At 45.1% G+C, this 17,673-nt stretch overlaps 2 protein-coding genes across 10 annotated transcripts in view; one reads left to right on the top strand and one right to left on the bottom strand.

The window, feature by feature from the left end:
* ralaa (RAS like proto-oncogene Aa) overlaps positions 1 to 17,673 on the bottom strand; it is a 32,281-nt gene that overhangs the window by 11,079 nt on the left and 3,529 nt on the right. For 4 of the 9 annotated variants that reach the window (XR_015868700.1, XR_015868706.1, XR_015868705.1 and 1 more), the window contains one exon: positions 4,925 to 4,986. The exons of the other annotated variants lie outside the window; for them this stretch is intronic. The gene's annotated coding sequence lies outside the window, so the exon portion shown is untranslated. The remainder of the gene's footprint in view (positions 1 to 4,924; positions 4,987 to 17,673) is intronic. 9 annotated transcript variants of the gene reach the window in all.
* LOC148408082 (F-box/LRR-repeat protein 7) lies at positions 373 to 17,536 on the top strand. The gene is made up of 4 exons (XM_088441973.1): positions 373 to 700; positions 6,534 to 6,623; positions 14,135 to 14,740; positions 15,369 to 17,536. Exons 1-4 carry the CDS (start codon positions 664 to 666, stop codon positions 16,103 to 16,105), a joined length of 1,470 nt encoding a protein of 489 aa, XP_088298099.1. The 5' UTR covers positions 373 to 663; the 3' UTR covers positions 16,106 to 17,536.

Below are 17,673 nucleotides of genomic sequence, written 5' to 3'. Positions count from 1 at the left end.
TGACGTCACGACGAATCGTTTATAATAAGTTTTGTTTACAAATTTCAGCAACGTTAAAAACATTGTTTTTTTTTCCCCTCCTCGCACAACAGCGCCATCTACGGGATTTCACCACTAAAATCACATTTGACTTTGTGACTCGCAGCAAAAATCTATTTATACGCTCGTTTTCTATTCAAATGAGCACTCTCTCGCCGCAGTCCTTCTAATTATGAAGTTAGCCCATTGTTTGCAGACTTGCACTTCGGCGGTTTTTGCGTGCTGCGGTCCCTTTAAATCCAAGGGAAGCGAGGCTCGTGCACGTCGCCGAGTCGGACCTCACGCGCGTGCACGACGCCCTGCACAGTATTATTGGGGCAGGCAGACGAAAACAGCTGCTTGCCATTTAGGACACCTCCAGATTTTTTTTTCCCCCCACTTCGCTGTTCTATAGTCGAGACTTGCTGTGCGCATGCGCGGGAAAGGGAAAGAAAGGAGGAGAGACAAGGAGGGAGGGAGGATGTAGACGCGCCGTGCACCGCTGGAAGAAGAAGAAGAAGAAGAAGAGAAGAGGCTGAAGGCCGGGCCGCGAGGCGTCCTACTCGCGTCCCACATCTGGATTTACTATTTGGACTTTTTCGATCGCCTCTCGAGTTTTTGGTGCTCGACTATGTGTCCTCTCAAATGGGTGCCAACAACGGAAAACTCTATGGAAGCGAGGGTGAGTGAGTGCACCAAAGTTGCGCTGAAGACTTGAAGAAAACTTTGTGTGTGTGCCTAAACTGCAACTTCACGTGAAGTTAGGCGAAGTAAGCAGGCAGAGCAGCAGCATTAATGCAAGGAATATTTTTCAAGTGCAATTTTCCCCATTGAAATGCTCACTGACAGTCACATTGCACAGGCAGTCGCCTCAATGGAACGTTTGAATGCAGAGCAATTTTTTAAAGACGCGCTCGTCATACTAATGGCAAAATTGGAACACATTTGCGTCACTTTACAACTTTAAATTCAATATCAAGTGAAAAATCTACCATTAAAGCAAATTTAAGGAATGCAAGCTGTGCAAATGACTTGGACTGAAGTCACCTTTGCACTTCCAAAGATCTTCAAAAAAAAAAAAATTAAGGTTGCAAAAATGACTATATAAAGTATAATATGTAATACTGCTCTCAAATGGGGGTACACAAGATCAGAAACTCTAGTTTCCTTTTCAAATGAAGAGCAAATTAACTGGAACATGAAGAACCTTATTGTTAAAATGTGTTAGAAACGTTTTATGCTTTATAATGTTTTTTTTATAAACGCACATTGTCATTAGTGACGCAATTTTCCGGCAGACAAGGCCGAAACAAGACATGACGTTACATCTACCTTCTGAAGTCGCTGAATGAAATGCACGTAGACATGCCAACTACAGATGTGGTTCAAAAGAATAATAAATCAAACATGCATGGCACAAAACTATTGCGTTTCTTCCTGATCCAATAATACGCTGATTAGGTGGTAATTGAAAGAAAAAATATTTCAATAAAAACGTTTGAGAACGACTGATGTAGCATCTATTATACCCTATAATATAGGCGTGTCAAACATATGGCCGGTGGGCCGGTTGTGGGCCGCAAATGGGTTAAATCCTGCCCACGAGATGATTTTGTGAAGTATAAAAATGAGCTGATTTTGTTTTTAATAAATGAAAAACTCAAATTTTTTTACGATTAAAACTGATGTTGTTCTTGTTTTATTTTGGACAGCGTTCATTAAAAAAGAAAAAGAATGCGGCCCGCAAGCTGAAATGAGTTTGACACCCGCGCTATATCATGTAAATAATAAACAGGTGTCAACTATTACGGAAAGTGCATGCATATGTGCCGGGTTAGCATTGGTGGGTTTGAAATTGAAGCTACTTTTTCAAGTAGCGCACTCCTGCTGTCAAGGAGCGGGAAATTTTCATGTCGCCGCTGTGAGGAAAGGAAGATGAGACCTGAAGTTCACTTTTTTCGAGCCATTTGTCAACATTTTACAGTAGAACTGAGACGGAACGAAAAGCGTACAGTTTATACTGCATACGCTGCAAATTTGAATAGTGAAACAACATCAATCAAAAATCCATTGGCGTAATGCGAAATGACTTGCTAACGGAAATTGGGATTCCCAGCCTTTAAGCAAGCGCTTGTTTAAAACGGAGGAGGTAGGTCGAAAGGGCGCGTGTGACTCTCTGGGATCACGATAAGAGACAATTGCTGACATTTTTTTGCCGCCCGCTGTCGTTTGAACGCCGCATGCAAAACCACCGGAGGAATTTCATCTGGCAAAGTGTCGGGCCTCCAAATGTAAGTTTGATTAAACGCACACTTTGTATAGGATTCTTTCGAGTGTGTTCTCACTGAAATGGGATATGGGAGGCAATCATATAGCATCATTTGGAGGAAATTAAAAAACCCTTGCGTAATTCTCGGGATGTGTTTCAAGTCGCGTCTGGATGAAGTTGTCAAGAAAAACGGTAACTGTGGTGGTAATATTATTATGATGATGATTATTTTTTCGTCGGTTTCTCTGTGGTCACACAGGCCGGCTCTCGCGGTTCGGGGACCGAAACTGTTTCTCAGTCTTACAGATAAACAGAGGGAAAGTGCTTCACCTAAATGGAATGCAGCCCAAAATCAAGAGAGACTTGAAACTTTTTTTTTTTGAAGCGTGGATGTTGTGATAAACCCAATCCCAGACTCCCATTCCACACGAGCGATACGATCTCCCAACTTGAAATGATCCCGGAATGTCAGGCTCACCTCCGCGTTATCATCTCAGAGGTCTAATCTTCCAACGTGGACTAACTCCCCCAAAATCTCGGGCCGCGTTATTTCTGTCCGCCCGGCCCAAATGTTTGGATAAATAACATTCCAGCGTGATCCCGTCCTAAGTCAATAGCGGCGGAGAAAAAGATTGGAAGTTGTGATGTTTAAAATAACAGCGCCGCCGCGCAGCGTTCCCAAAAGAGTGGACGCTCAGGAGGGTCCCCCGAGACTGGACTCGACCGTCGCCGAGTCCGGTTGCGACTTGACGTGATCTTGAGCGGGCGCTTGCATGGTGAGTTTTAAATCCGTAAAGCCACCTAGACCACGCCGTCAAACCACATTTCAGCAAGTGGAAACCGCTTTCGGTCTAAAAAGGGGACGCCGAGCGGGGACCGGGTGGACGACCGTCAAGATAATGATGTCGCCCCTTGTGTCTCTATTTGGCATACCGGATTTTCCGCACTATAAGGCGCAGTGGGTTTTTATTATTATTAAGATGCACCTTCTAATGAACGAATTTTAAAACTGGCGCACCGCATTATAAGGCGCATAGAATAGAAGCTACAGTAGTGGCTGGAGTTGCGTTATGCACCCACTAGATGGAGCTGCAGTAAAGGAAACATTAACAAAACAATCAGATAATTCCCCATAAAAATTGCTTCCCCCATATAAATTGCTTCAAAAAAAATGTATATATATATATGTATAAATATATCACATATCAACTAAAAATTATACATTTTTTGGGCCATATTGCCTAGCGCTACTTTGAACATAGCATCACAGTGCACTCTCGCTTTTTAGAATGTAAAAACTGAGTTCATTGACCTAAAAAACTACTAGCTATAGAATACATATTACACAAGTGCGTATTACACATTTAACGACAATTGCTAAAATGACTTTGACTTAGCTAAGCAATAATGCTAAATGCTACAGACAAGCTAACAGAAACTAGCATAGACAGATGTAGGATGAATAATTTATTAGTTGGGGATCTTCTCTGCCTTTTCTTCTTGCTTTTATTTATGCTACATCTGTCTCAGTACAGCCCAGTGCTGCCAGGACATGTTGTGGTACAACTTGGTACTGCACTGAAGGTGCCCAATTATAAATTCGTCAACTACGTGCTCTTAAAAATCCATTAAAAAAAAAGGGTTGCGTATTTGGCACAGGAAGAACATAGAATTTCCTGGAAGTGTTTTTGGTTTTTATTAATAATCCTGCTCGCTATGCGCGTGATATTTAATGTACTACATGAAAATGAGTAATGTACAGTACTGAATGATGACCTACGAGGAAGCAATGAGTTGTTATCGTCATCGCAACAGATCGAAAGCTCCTGTCCCGTCTGTCCACATCTGTTTTCAAGTGCAACCGGGCAATTAATCATCCTCGTCAACGGCTCAGCTCCGCTGGAGCGCTGTACATACAAAAGTGAGTACACCCCTCACATTTAGCGAGCAAAGGAAACTTTGTTTCGGTCTCAACGTACAGCTTACATAACGGTAAATTTGACCGTTGCTTCAAAATAATTCAACGCAAAGCCGTTAACGTCTCAAGCGCCGGCAGTAAGTGAAAATAAAAATCTCCAGATTAGCTTTTTTGAGTCATTTTCCTTCGCCGGTTTCATGTGACTTAAAAAATGCCGGAGTTTGGTGTGAATTAGGAGCAGTTGTGTTCAAAATCGGATGGACCGATCATCAGCCGATATCTGTGCTGATATTTGGAATTTTGACAAACATATAAAAAGCTAATCATTTAATTTAAAACTGCTTAAAAGTTGAGCGAACTTAAAGAGATTCCTCTGATGCTGAAACTCCTTGCTTAGAATTAAAACAAAGAAAATAACATTTTAAAACTTCTGTTACTTTGACATTTCAGAGACTGCATTGCAGAAAACTATGAAAAAAAAGTCATATTACAGTACAATACTGCAGAGAAACTTTTGGAAATGTTCACCACGGGGTGTACTCACTTTTATTGTCGGCGGTTTTGGACCTTGAACGTTTTTGTCTTGAGTTATTTCGAGGGGGACTGTAATTTACACCTTTGCAATGGGGTTCCGTGAAAAGATATAATCACATTTGGACAAAAATGCGAGTGGTGTACTGACGTTTGCGAGATACGTTCAACTTTTCCAACCCGCCTACCTCGACAACGGGCCGCTCACGAATCTTGCGAAGCCACTAGCAGCACCCAGCGGAGCTTCATGCTACAGGGTGGAGAAAAAAGAAAAAAAAAAAAAATCACAGTGCCAGAAATTAGATTTTTTTTTTCCTGTCGCATCATCGTGACAAAAAGTGGCGTCCGTGCCTTTCTGAGTCACAACTGGACTCAAGCGTCGACATCTTTTTTGTCGTTCATACGCAAGCAATTTTGAGTTGCGTATGTGGAAATGACAGAAATTTGGATATCCAACCCTGCAAGGCAACAAATCGGCGTCTGCTTGATTTCAGTCCCCGGTCGTGGGACTCCAGCTCCCCGTCCGGCCTGTCACGCCGGCCGAGAGGCGCGTACTCCGTGTCGGGAAAGCCACAGGGCTGCATTTAAGATCCCGCCGGAGAAAGGGAAGCCCATAAACAACCAGCCCACAGACAGGCAGTCTGCAGTCACCGTGGACGACGAGTCTTCTCGTCCGCGCGTTTGAAGGGCTCCACCTTCATTTTCACCATTTCGGCTTAGCCCCAACCAGCTGGCAAAAGTATAAATACAGATACTATCGACGAAGACTTATTTCCTTCTTAATGCGAGAAAAATTCACAAGCAGTTAGTGATATGACAACTGCTAGCAAGATCTAAATGTAGCGTGACTAGAACCTCTGGCGAAATTTCTCGATAAGTTCATGCCGTTATGAAAGTGCGTAGTCTTGATGAATACAAGAGAAACGCATATCCAGTTTTAACGAAATATGTGCTAGCAACACGAAACTAGCATTAGCACTGTAAGCAATCCGACGCAGACAAGTTTGTAGCACGGGTGACGTATTTGAGATGAGTGTAGGGCTGAGCTGCCTAAAAATAAAATATTGATCAATAGATAAAAAAACATCCCTATTACCAAAGATTTAAAAAAAATCTCAGTTTGTCATAAAAAAAAATGGATCAATAACATGCCTATATACATTTCAATGAAATTAAATCAGAGTCAGCATTTTCTTCACGTCAATACTCTCCTTTAACTAAAAATCAATATTGCCTCCTTTTACAACTCATAATCAGTTTCTGGCCTGGAAAAAAAACAACATATTTTCCATATATATATATATATATATATATATATATATATATATATATATATATATATATATATATATATATATATATATATCACTGTAATGTTTGTGCTTGTTAAACATAATTTTTTTCCACATCGCCATTCCACATCGAATCATTTCAGTTTGCTCGTTTAGCCATTTGTTGGCAAATAAATTGTTTCCAATTTTTACAGGAAGTTTAAGTACAATAACAAAGTACCGTCGTTACTTCCCACCACTATAAGCTCCGAGCAATAAACTCCAATGGTGTTTGGCAGTGTCGTGCGCGAGCGAAAAAGTACCACCAATCACGTTTTTCTCAACAGACGGATCGCTAAGTGAGGCGGGCTGAAAGGTATTCATCTGTTTTCTCTGCTTTGGAGTAGAAAACCGCCGAGAAGAGAAATAGGTGTCACCAAAGCGATAAAACAAGCGGGCGGACGCGACGAGCGAAAAAGTTAGTCATCCTTAAGCTGTCACTGTCCTCTGCTTCCTCCCTCCGCAGGCAAAGGGAGCTCCAGCATCTCGTCTGACATAAGTTCCAGCACCGATCACACGCCCACCAAAGCCCCCAAGAATGCGACTCCCAGCGAAGGTAAAGCATCTGGTGCTCATTAAGCCCCCCCCCCCCCAGCTTCTTCTTTTGTCTCCTCCCACCGACTCGCTTCCCTCCTTATCCACGTTTCGCGCTGCCTATTTTTGGAGAGGGACCCGGGTGTTCCTGGGATGACCCCTCATTCAAACGCTAACTCGCAGGAATTCGGTAGAACTGGGCCTTCGATAAGAACGCAGAGGATATGAAACAGAGGTGGGAAAGAGAAAAAAAAAGGTCACCGCTTTCTGGCATGTTAGCTCCAATGAAGACGCTAAATGAAATATACGGCGCGCGGGCTTATTTGCGGCCCATTCTTCGTGGGTCACGATCACTTTGAAGTAGGGTTGCAGCTAGCTATTGAAGTAAAAATCTCATATATATATATATATATATATATATATATATATATATGAGATGGATTACTTCAATATTTTTAAGTAAAGCACACAGGGACCACCCGCAGAATCAAGGTAGCTCCCCGAGGACCACATCAGTAGCCCCCAGGACCAGATGGTCACCTTACAGAGCTTTGGTATTTTGCAGATTTTCACCTATGAGGGGAACGTATCCCCCACGATAATCGTTGTTTCAGCGTACTTGTGGATTCGGATCCGTCAACGTTTAGCGAGGGATTCAGGAGCACCGTTCCCCTCCCGAGTTATGACTGAAAGTGTTATTTTGTTCTCCACGCTAAGTGGCAGTAATGACATGGTCTGCAACCACCACGGCCGCAGTCCAGCACCCCCCCACGCCCCCTCCTTGTTACGAACATGCATACATATACGTTAGTGTTCCACAAGTACTCATGCACGTGCAGATCACACAGTCTTTGCCCACCCAGTCCTGTGGTCCTCTAAACTAATCAGGAAGCCGTTTGGGCAATTTCCCCACCGCACACTGGGAGTATTCACGCTCTTCTACCACGTACGCCACCCGTGGTTTTAGCTGTCACGTTTTTGTTTTTTTTTTGTTTTTTTTTTTTTTGGGGGGGGGGGGGGGGGGGTTGTTTATGATGATGAGGATTTTGAGGTAGTTGGAGTTCATGTTCCGGCGATCACTAGATGATGCAATCGGTTTAACCCGTAGTTTTATTTATATTTTTATTTATTTATGAGACATGAGGTTTGAGTTAAAAAGGAAAAAAAAACGGGTGTGATAACCAAATCATTTATGAATTCCTAGACGTACACGCTTCTATATTTTTTCACTCTTTGGACAATAAAAGTCCAAAAAATGTCGACGGTGGAACTACGGTGGTTGCATTAGATTGGACCATCTCCTCAAAACAGGGAGAGATCTTTATACGGTATCAGGTCTGGAATATAACCCATGCGTTCACCGTATCTGTCGTCATTGGTCCGAGTCTGGGAAAAATCTCTGGACGTACGGCGTTATGGTCCAAATATGTGGAAAATGCATGTGACTTTTCATGGTTTCATCCCATGTGCGCGTATCCCCTTCCACGTTGAGCCGCCGAGCGTGACAAACGCGTCTTTGTAGAGTGGAACTTAATGCGCGTGGCATGTGTTCCGTTTGGCTTCCAGCTGCAAGTTGTCACGAAGGCGTTGGCGTCCATTAAGCGGCCGTTGCTGAGGGACGGCCATTGCCAGGTGATCGCATAGAACATGCCGGGAACTTGCTTAAACTTGGAGAGTTTTGGCCAAAAATTCGATCCATATTTATCGGTCGTCCAAACGGGAGTGAAGTAGGGTGAGTTTTGGTTACCGATGGAGGATTAGCGGGAATCGTGCCGTCGACTGCATTCGCTCCAGCCAAAGCCACATCATGATGCCCGTCGTTCCGAGAATTAGCTTCTTAAAAGTTCTCGGAAAGTTGGTGTCCAGGGAGGAAATGAGAGCCAAAGATATTTTCCCCCAAGATTTTCTCCCATCAGCTTGTCCTCGCTTCCATTCGGCGAGTCAAGAAGAGGGAAAGGAAAAAGGAAAGGAGAGGAGTTGTTTTAGCGAAGGGGGAGGGGCAGCACTGTTTTGTAGTCCCGTTTTTCACCTCGGTGACAAGGGCTGGGAAAGATGCCTCTTGGCGGCAGTTTTCTCCTTGGACCCCCCCCCCCCCCAAATCTAATTTAACAATCCTTACAAGGCCCGTGTTCGTGACGAACAGGGAGACATATTGTGATGTGTTTTGACAAAAGCCGGCTTATGTCGCGGAGATTACTTTTGAGTTACTGATGAAAATATGAATTTTTGACGATTTTGGGATTCCTACCCAAACGGCCTCTTTCAGGTCTGGACTTTTATTTCCCAGCAGGCAAAAGGTTCAAATTAGGCATGGGCCGATAACCGTAATGGCAATATACAGTAATCCCTCAATTTTTGCGGTTAATGAGGGCCGAAACACCCTTGCGATAAGTGAAAAACCGCTAAGTAGCGTCACAAACACCCCGACGGAATTCTCATGCATGTGTATGTGGGTACGCGGGCCCTCCTACAAGACACGTGATTGACTCCAAACACATCGCCTCCTCTCGATGTGACGTCCACTTCCGTGTTTGTCGGCTTCAGTAACGCTGTAAGTTCAATGATTGATCTAAAATCAACTACAATCTCTCAACGGTAAGCATTTCAAAACATCTACAGTGCTGTAACTAATTTTTTTTAGCTACCTCTACGTATTGTTTATAATTTTACAGGGAGTTAAATGTAGAATTGGACTATACCATAAATTCCAGACTATAAGAGGCTTCTTTTTTTTTCTCACACTTTGAACCTTACAATCCAGAGGCTTATCAGCAGTTTTTTTTACTAGTCACCAGGGGGCAATCTTATCAGTAAACAAAGGGGGGCAGAAGAAGATGCTACTGAAATATTGATATTGAGCTTGCACTGCACCGCTTTGAGCTAGCACATATTTCTTCTCCACAAGGGGAGCACGTTCCTCTAGTAAATACAAACATTCACGATACTGTTGTGTTAGTGCAGTATTCTAACAATCCAAGTGTATGTTGAAAATATGTTGGTGCTGCTGTTATTTCAAAAGGTGGAGTTCATTTTTAATCTGTGTTGAAGGCGTGTTAATCTTCTGTTGTTGCGGCGCACAATCCGAAAAGTACGGTATCCCAATTTTCACTTTTAGAGAAATATGCCTGATTTTGTGAAAACGCTTCACATTTGTCGTCATCGTCAGGGTAGTTTCGGCCCTTTGGGGTATTGATTGACAGCACTGGCTTGACGACACGACAGAAACTACATCTTGTAATTAGCTTAACACACATTTCCCCAAACAGGGCTCCAGAATGTTTACGACTTGAATACATATCAAATCTTTTTACAGCCCCACCAGAACCGCCGCGGGGTTGTAATTAGGCGCAGTGGTGCCGGGAGCAAAGTGCTAGCATGTCATTACATCCGCCAAGGAGGTTATGTTTTTGGTGCCATTTGTCCGTCTCGCCGAGCAAATGCGGCGCGAGCATTATTTTCGAGCGAGGACACGGGTGCTGACATCACACGCTCAAAGAGATCAAGGAGACCTATCCCCAAGTTCTGTGTCAGAAACCCGTCTGGACAGGAAATACTTTTTTTTTTTTTTTTTTGCCAGGATGGTCAGATGTGGTGCAGTATATCAAGGATATACCGCAGATCTTTTTTTCTGGTCGTTTCTCTGACGTAACAAAGCTCTTTGACCTCACCTCTCATCTTTCTGAGCTTGAACGAGTGTGAGAATCGATGCGGTCCAGATGAAGGTCGGCTGTGGGAGTTGCAGGGAGCGGAGCGGTCTGCTTCCCGTCCGAGTGCCGGCATTCTAACTGCGCCTATTGTCCTCCGACTCGTTGCCGTGACATAAGCGCTTCCTGTAGTGAAGGCTTTGCTGATAACGCGGCCGGCGCACCGCATGCTAACACGGACTTCCATGTATTGAATTAAACTCCGAGGCAGAGCGTGGAGGGTTTGGCCTCCGAGGTTCCTCGTTGGATGTTTACGTTGACAAACTTGTGGCAATGTGTGTTTTGTGTTTCGCGGAACTTGACGGCACAGTCACACGAGGGGTTTACTTCAGCTCCTTATCATGAGATCTCTCTGACGGGACAACAGTTTGACTTTTTCCCAGCGACTCGGATGTAGTTCGTTTTATCATATACGTATACCCGAAGTTGAGTAGCATCCGTTTTTTACCGAGTTGATGATTGCGTGTGTATGCCAAAAGACGGCAATGAATAAAGGTGTCGAATGGAATACCTTTCCGTGTTCTCCAACCGGTGAACTCTTAATTGAATCGGCATGATCCTCTCGGTTTTAGTAATATTCCTTTGTGTGAACAAGGATGGACTCGGACATTGGTTCAGTCTGCTCGCTTCTTTTTATTGAAAATAATGCCGCAACAACGTCAGCTAACACGAGCCGCTTTGAGCCGCAACAGGCAATGACTGCTACGACAGTTAGTTAGCGTGTCTAAACCAATATGTACGTTGAATTTTAATGATGTTGCCCAATTCTGAGAGATGATTGGACAAAGCTTTACCAATCGAAATCAAGTTGTGACACTCCGCACGCCCTCTGTTTAAGGGTTAAAAATGATAACATTCGAAGTTATTTTGAAACTATGTCACATCGTTAATTCAAAGGATTTTTTTTCTCCAGAGCGCCCCACAGTATGCGTTCGTGGAAGCACAGTGCAGTTGAGTGATACGGTATCACAAGTGCTTGCAAAGTTGACTCAATAATCAAACGGCAAGATGGGAATCGCCGCGTTTCGATTTGTTGCCTTCTTGGCGAGCATTGACAATCAGGAGGAGCTCTTTTGTCTTAAAAACAGCTTGGCACTGTCGGAGTATTACGACTTAAGAAAAATCAAAAATGTTAATGTATTTATTTCTTTGTATTAAACATGCTGCACATTCAATTGAATGTACCAAACGTTCCATATTTGTTTAAAAATAAGATAAATAAGAATAAAAGGGGTGTATATCTAATATTGGTCCGTGCCTAGTCCGAGGTAACGGTTTCCATTCCTATCGGCGGCGGTAATTTACATGACAGTGTTAAACAAATGAGGCCCATTTGCCCTCCATTGTGTCCGACGAGCCCAAAATATCCCGGTGGATCTCCGGCAAAGTTAAATGATTTCTTCCTTGTCGGGGGCATGACCCCTCCACGAGTTATTGTCAAGCTGCTCCATTCCAAGTACTTTCTTTTTAACGAGCAGGCAGAAAACTTCCCACCTGGCGCTTTTGCGCTTGGCAGAGATCTTGAAAGCAACTCCATCTACTTGACTGCTTTGGACGGGCCTGAAAAGAATCCCTGCAGTTTGAGTTTGTAGTCACACGGCCCGCCGGCCCGTGCACTTGTCTCCGTCTCTGCTAAAGTCTGCAGGCTCGCCTGCCAAGTTATCTTCCTTCCTTCCTTTTCCTCTTACTTCTTTTCTAACAACCACAAACAATCTCATCACACCCTGTGCTGTTTCCACTTGTTCACTTTAACCCTTGACATTCCGTCAGGGTTTCTTTTCACCACATTTTGAGATTTCACGGTAGTCGTAAAATCGATGTTTGGCAAATGTTCGGCTTCTATTCTATGCACCTTACAACGCGGTGCGCCTTATATGTCAAAACAGTTTCAAAATAGGCCAGTCATTGGAGGTGCGCCTCATAACCCGCTATGAATTATAGTGCGGAAAATCCAGTAGTTATTAGAACAATTATAATGAAGCTATTCTTCCAAATTGATGCGGGGGACATGGAAAAAGATTGAAACCCAAATTCCCAGCTGCGTTTGATGATCGCCACCCCACCCATCGATTTACACGAGACCCCGCGTATCAAAGCGCCATCCAGATGGCGCTGCCAAGCGGAGGCGAAGTCGATGCTAATTGGATCCTGCTGCCCCGCGCTGCTGTGGATCCGATTTGGGTATTAGTGGCGAACGATTTCAGGCCCGGCGCGGCCGCACGCGCATGGGGAACGCATGCGAGCGTCCCGCTCGGTTCCGAAGCCGCTGCCCGCTTCCGCGTCCAAGGTAAAGACCAGATGTTTGACTCGTTCTCCTCCGATTTCCTGCGGCACGCTGAGCGGTCCAGCATGTGCGTAAACACGCTCCGGCGGCGGCGTGCGGATTCCAGCCGCTTTATTCATGAATGAAGTCAACGGCCTCTCGGTCACGTCACATGTTCTTCATCAGGAGTTGTTATGGAGACAGCAAAAGTATTGTCCCGCAAACTTGATGATTTTAGTATTGCCGCCGGGTTTCGCTGGCAGGCCATTCTGGGCTTCTCCAAAAGTATTGGGACGGCAAGGTCCTTTTTTGGTGTTGAATACAGAAGATATTTGGGTCTTAGATCAAAAGATGACTAAGGTAAACATTGAGAATGTGTTTGAACGTACTTGCAAATATATCCAAACATACTTGTGGGCTAAATGCTAAAAACAGCATTTTTTCCCATAATGCCACAGGGTATTGACTGAGATACGTGCAAGTTTTAAAAAAGCATATGTTTGAAAATTAATTAAACACTGTTTAGCAGTATTTTGTATGGTTTTAATATGCCTGTTTGGCATTTTCTCCCATAATGCCTTGGGGATCAAGTCAATACCAAGCAGCATTATGGGGGGAAAATGTAACATTTTTAGCATTTAACCTAGAATTATGTTAAAAAATATTTGTAAATTTGCTTGAATGTGCATGTAGCCTAAATGCTAAGAACATAGCATTTTTCCACATAATTCTACAGTATGTATTATGGGCTTGTACGTAAAAAGCTATATTTTCACATTGTTTTACTAATACACGAAAAACTCAAACATAGTTCATTAGTCATTTTTATTTTATTTATTTCCCAATTTTGCCAAATGCAGTTAATGAATAAATCTTCTGGCACGTTTTTATGTGCAAGTCAATACCTGTGTGGCATTATGGGGGGAAATGCAATGTTTTTCGCAATTACAACTACAAATATGTTTGAACGTGTTTGTAAGTATGTTTGAATGACTTTGCCAGTCAAAAGTGTTTATTGCGGCACCGCATTTTCCTACTTTTTTACTACTGTATTCCTGTGTTGGATGTGCACGCGACGACAACCAAAATGGCGCGTCTCCGGTTTGCCAGTTTTCCAGGAATCTGTGTGAAAGTGACCGTAGCGCGCATTGCCGACATTTGGACGTGGGATTTAAGGCTCAGCGGAGATCTTTTAAAAGGTAGCCTCGAGTCAGGTGACTTGATCCAGGAGTCTGCGGATGTCATCAGACGGTGAGACGGAGTCCGGGTCTGGAATAGCCATCTGGCAAGAAGGACGTCGCCGTCCCGCTGACATTACCGACACACAAATCCACATTAGGGCCAGCGTGGCGTCCATCCGTCAGGCGGACGTTGACACGCGGCGTACAACCCGGGTGACGGACGGCCCGGAGGCCGCCACGTGGTTGCGTCTCTAATTCCATAATAATTCCATCTTTGGTGGATGAGGACATGAATTTTGAGGCGTTTGTTTCCAGAATGCGTTTACTTATGACAGCTCTCCAATCGTTGATTCGTTTTGCTAAATCCTCGCATGTTTGGACCCAGGTTTGGATTCCAGCACGAGGACGCTGAGCACGCCCAGTCCGGGGCTCAAATCGTCGTCTCTGTCCTCCCCGGCGTTGTCCAGCAACGGCCATGACACCAATTCCACGTCGTCGTCCTCCTCGGCCGCCGCCTCCGAGACGGCGGCCGCGGCCCACCCCCAGCCGGGCGCCCGCACCCGTACCCGCGGCCCCAGGGGCCACTCCCCCGCCGACCTGCTGCCCGACGGCATCCTGCTGCAGATCTTCTCGCACCTTGCCACCAATCAGCTGTGCCGCTGCGCCCGCGTGTGCCGCCGCTGGTACAACCTGGCGTGGGACCCGCGCCTGTGGCGCGTGGTGCGGCTCACCGGCGAGCTGCTGCACGCCGACCGAGCCGTGCGGGTGCTGACCCACCGGCTGTGCCAGGACACGCCCAACGTGTGCCTGACCCTGGAGACGGTGGCGGCCAGCGGCTGCAGGCGGCTCACCGACCGCGGGCTGTACGCGTTGGCCCAGTGCTGCCCCGAACTGCGCCGGTTGGAGGTGGCCGGCTGCTACAACATCTCCAATGAGGCCATCTTCGAGGTGGTGTCGCGATGCCCAAACTTGGAGCACCTCGACCTTTCAGGTAGCGCCGACGCTCATCGCAATAGTCGTTAGGTACGCCGAGCACAAAGTTTAACTAAACAAAAGGTGTGCGACATTTTGCAAAGGAGTCCCTGAAACGCAATTTAGAAATAACTCACTTCATGTTACAGTCAATTTGCTCTTAATTTGAAATTGTTCCTGTCTCAGCATTGAATTAGGTTTGCCGATACTTGCCGAAACCCAGTTGAAATCTCGCATAACCCCTGAAGGGTGCGTCTTCACAAAAATCAGGCAAAATCATAACTCAAAGTGCTGTAATAATGCCAAGAACAGGACGGTTATATTTTCAAATTCAGAGCAAATTAATTGGAGCATGATATAATCTATTGTTAAAGTTGTAATGACTCCTTATTTTGATAAGTTTTATATGGACGCACACTATCATTAGTATTTTTCTGAAGCTAGCAAGCAAGGAGTTAAATAAATGATGTTACGTACGCTCGTTCCTGGAACCGCTAAGTCAAATATACGTCGTTTTTTTCAAGCATAATTGCCTTGCGCTGGTCAGCTAGTGCACGTCTGCAGAAACATTTCAAGGGAATGAAAAAAAAAATCCCATTTTCAAATCGAGCATTGAGCAGAGGCCGCTTTGCGCCCCCCCCCCGCAGGCTGCTCCAAGGTGACGTGCATCAGCCTGACGCAGGAGGCCTCGCTGCAGCTGTCGCCCCTGCACGGGCAGCAGATCTCCATCCACTACCTGGACATGAGCGACTGCTTCTGCCTGGAGGACGAGGGCCTGCGCATCATCGCCACTCACTGCCCGCGCCTGACGCACCTCTACCTGCGGCGCTGCGCGCGCCTGAGCGACGAGGCGCTGCGCCACCTGGCCCCGCACTGCCCGGCCCTCCGCGAGCTCAGCCTGAGCGACTGCCGGCTGCTGAGCGACTCGGGCCTGCGCGAGGTGGCCCGCCTGGAGGGGCGCCTGCGCTACCTGAGCGTGGCGCACTGCGCCCGCGTGGGCGACGCCGGCCTGCGCTACGTGGCGCGCTACTGCCCCAAGCTGCGCTACCTCAACGCCCGCGGCTGCGAGGGCCTGACGGACCACGGCCTGGCCCAGCTGGCGCGCGGCTGCCCCAAGCTCAAGTCGCTGGACCTGGGCAGGTGCCCGCTGGTGGCGGACGGCGGGCTGGAGCAGCTGGCGCTGTACTGCGACGGCCTGCGCCGCGTCAGCCTGCGGGCGTGCCGGGGCGTGACGGGGCGCGGCCTGCAGGCCTTGGCCGCCAACTGCTGCCAGCTGCAGCTGCTCAACGTGCAGGAGTGCCAGGTGTCGCCCGAGGCTCTGCGCTTCGTGCGCCGCCACTGCCGCAAATGCGTCATCGAGCACACCAACCCCGCCTTCTATTGACGAAACTGTGAACGGAGCCTCGCGGAACGTATTTAACCTATTTATCCGGGGGGACCCTTGAGATACGAGTGACCCCGTCGAGATTTTTTGCTTTGACTTGACACAACTTGGGGGTGTCCCGATCCCACTTTGATATGTGGTGCGTTTCCACAAAACCGGGCTTATGCGACAGACTCCGCTTCTGCTCTTCTGTCCAGCAGCCTCTGGATCTTAACATGCACATTTTTTATACACTCTCGTACCTATTTTTTGTGATTAGGAATGTCCCGATCATATTTTTACCCCACCCAAGTCATAGTCATCTGATTTGTATATCACATTGTATCAGTGTCGGTATTGAACACGACTTAACGGTAAAAACGCTAGCATGATTAACAATGTTCATGCTCAAGTGTTGCCAAAACAAAATCTAACTGGTTTCTTGTTGTATTTTTAGGAATGTGCATTCATTTAAAACGTGTTGAAACAAGATATCAATATCGGCGCTGATTTGGCTCATTTCAAGGTATCGGTGCTTCGATACAAGTATTGGCTGCCACCTTGTGGTCATTTTACGATCAGGAACTACAAAAAAAATGCTAATCAAAGAAGGCACCTTTTGCCCTGATAACGCGTTTGTACGTCATTGTATTTTCTTTATGTGATGTTGATGAAACTTTGAGATCATTTGTTTAAAAAAAATGGACTGGTACTGAACTATTCTATGCAAAGGAAGACAATGTAAATTTACGGTGGTCGGATGTTGAATTTCCTGGCGCCATCTTGTGGTGGGGAGCCTGAAGCGCACTTGTAATTTTATTTTTCCCCACGCGCATATTGTCCTCAATCATTGCAAACTGGACACACTGTATTTTCAAAAAAGGTCTGAAATTTTCTGGATCAACGCCAACACAAAAAGACAGATTTTTTTTTGTACTTTCCAATCTTAAAATATATCAAAATTGTAATTGAGAAGAACGTAAGTAAGTTACATTAATATTTGACCGTGATCTTTGGCGAGAATTTTGCCAGGATGTGAGAAATTAACTCTTTTATTTTGCCCCAAATAATTGTAATATTTTGTTTGTTTTATTGGTGCAACAGTCTCCACATGCACTCTTTGAAAAATATATAGGCCATTCTGTACAATAACTTCACATTTGTGTTCATATTTTAGGGCCACCTTGTTAAAAAAAAAAAAAAAAAGTGACTTTTCTGCAGCATCTTACAAGAGGACTCTTGTAAATTATTCTGTTTTGCAATGAGCATTATTTGCTATGCAATGGGACTATTTATAATACAACAAATTGCAACATGCTCCGCCTGTACATTACACTTAATACAATCACATTGTGCTTGTGACAATCATGCAATTAAAGGGCTTTCACGTTGACGCACACAAACACTTTGCTGCTCAAATTGTGCAAATAAAGTCCATGGATGCCTTGGTAAGCACTTTTATTTTGCGTTAGTCCTTCACTTTTCAAGTGTCTGATAAAATTAATAATTAAATCGAGCAAAATCAAAATCGTTGTTCAAATTCTAATAATTGTATTTTTGCATATTTAGCAAACTATTTTTATAGTATT

The sequence above is a fragment of the Hippichthys cyanospilos genome, chromosome 19 (assembly GCF_059441005.1).
Source record: "Hippichthys cyanospilos isolate Australia breed blue-spotted pipefish chromosome 19, RoL_Hcya_1.0, whole genome shotgun sequence".
NCBI lineage: Eukaryota > Metazoa > Chordata > Actinopteri > Syngnathiformes > Syngnathidae > Hippichthys > Hippichthys cyanospilos.
Note: the sequence above shows the minus strand (reverse complement) of the source record. Positions and strands in the feature narration are given on the sequence as shown.

What these genes read in the sequence shown, in the direction of transcription:
- LOC148408082 (XM_088441973.1), top strand. Translation starts at nt 664, where the DNA reads ATGGGTGCCAACAACGGAAAACTCTATGGAAGCGAGG. An exon ending in GAATGCGACTCCCAGCGAAG is followed by an intron (nt 6,624 to 14,134) that starts GTAAAGCATCTG and finishes GTTTGGACCCAG; the next exon opens with GTTTGGATTCCAGCACGAGG. An exon ending in GGAGCACCTCGACCTTTCAG is followed by an intron (nt 14,741 to 15,368) that starts GTAGCGCCGACG and finishes CCCCCCCCGCAG; the next exon opens with GCTGCTCCAAGGTGACGTGC.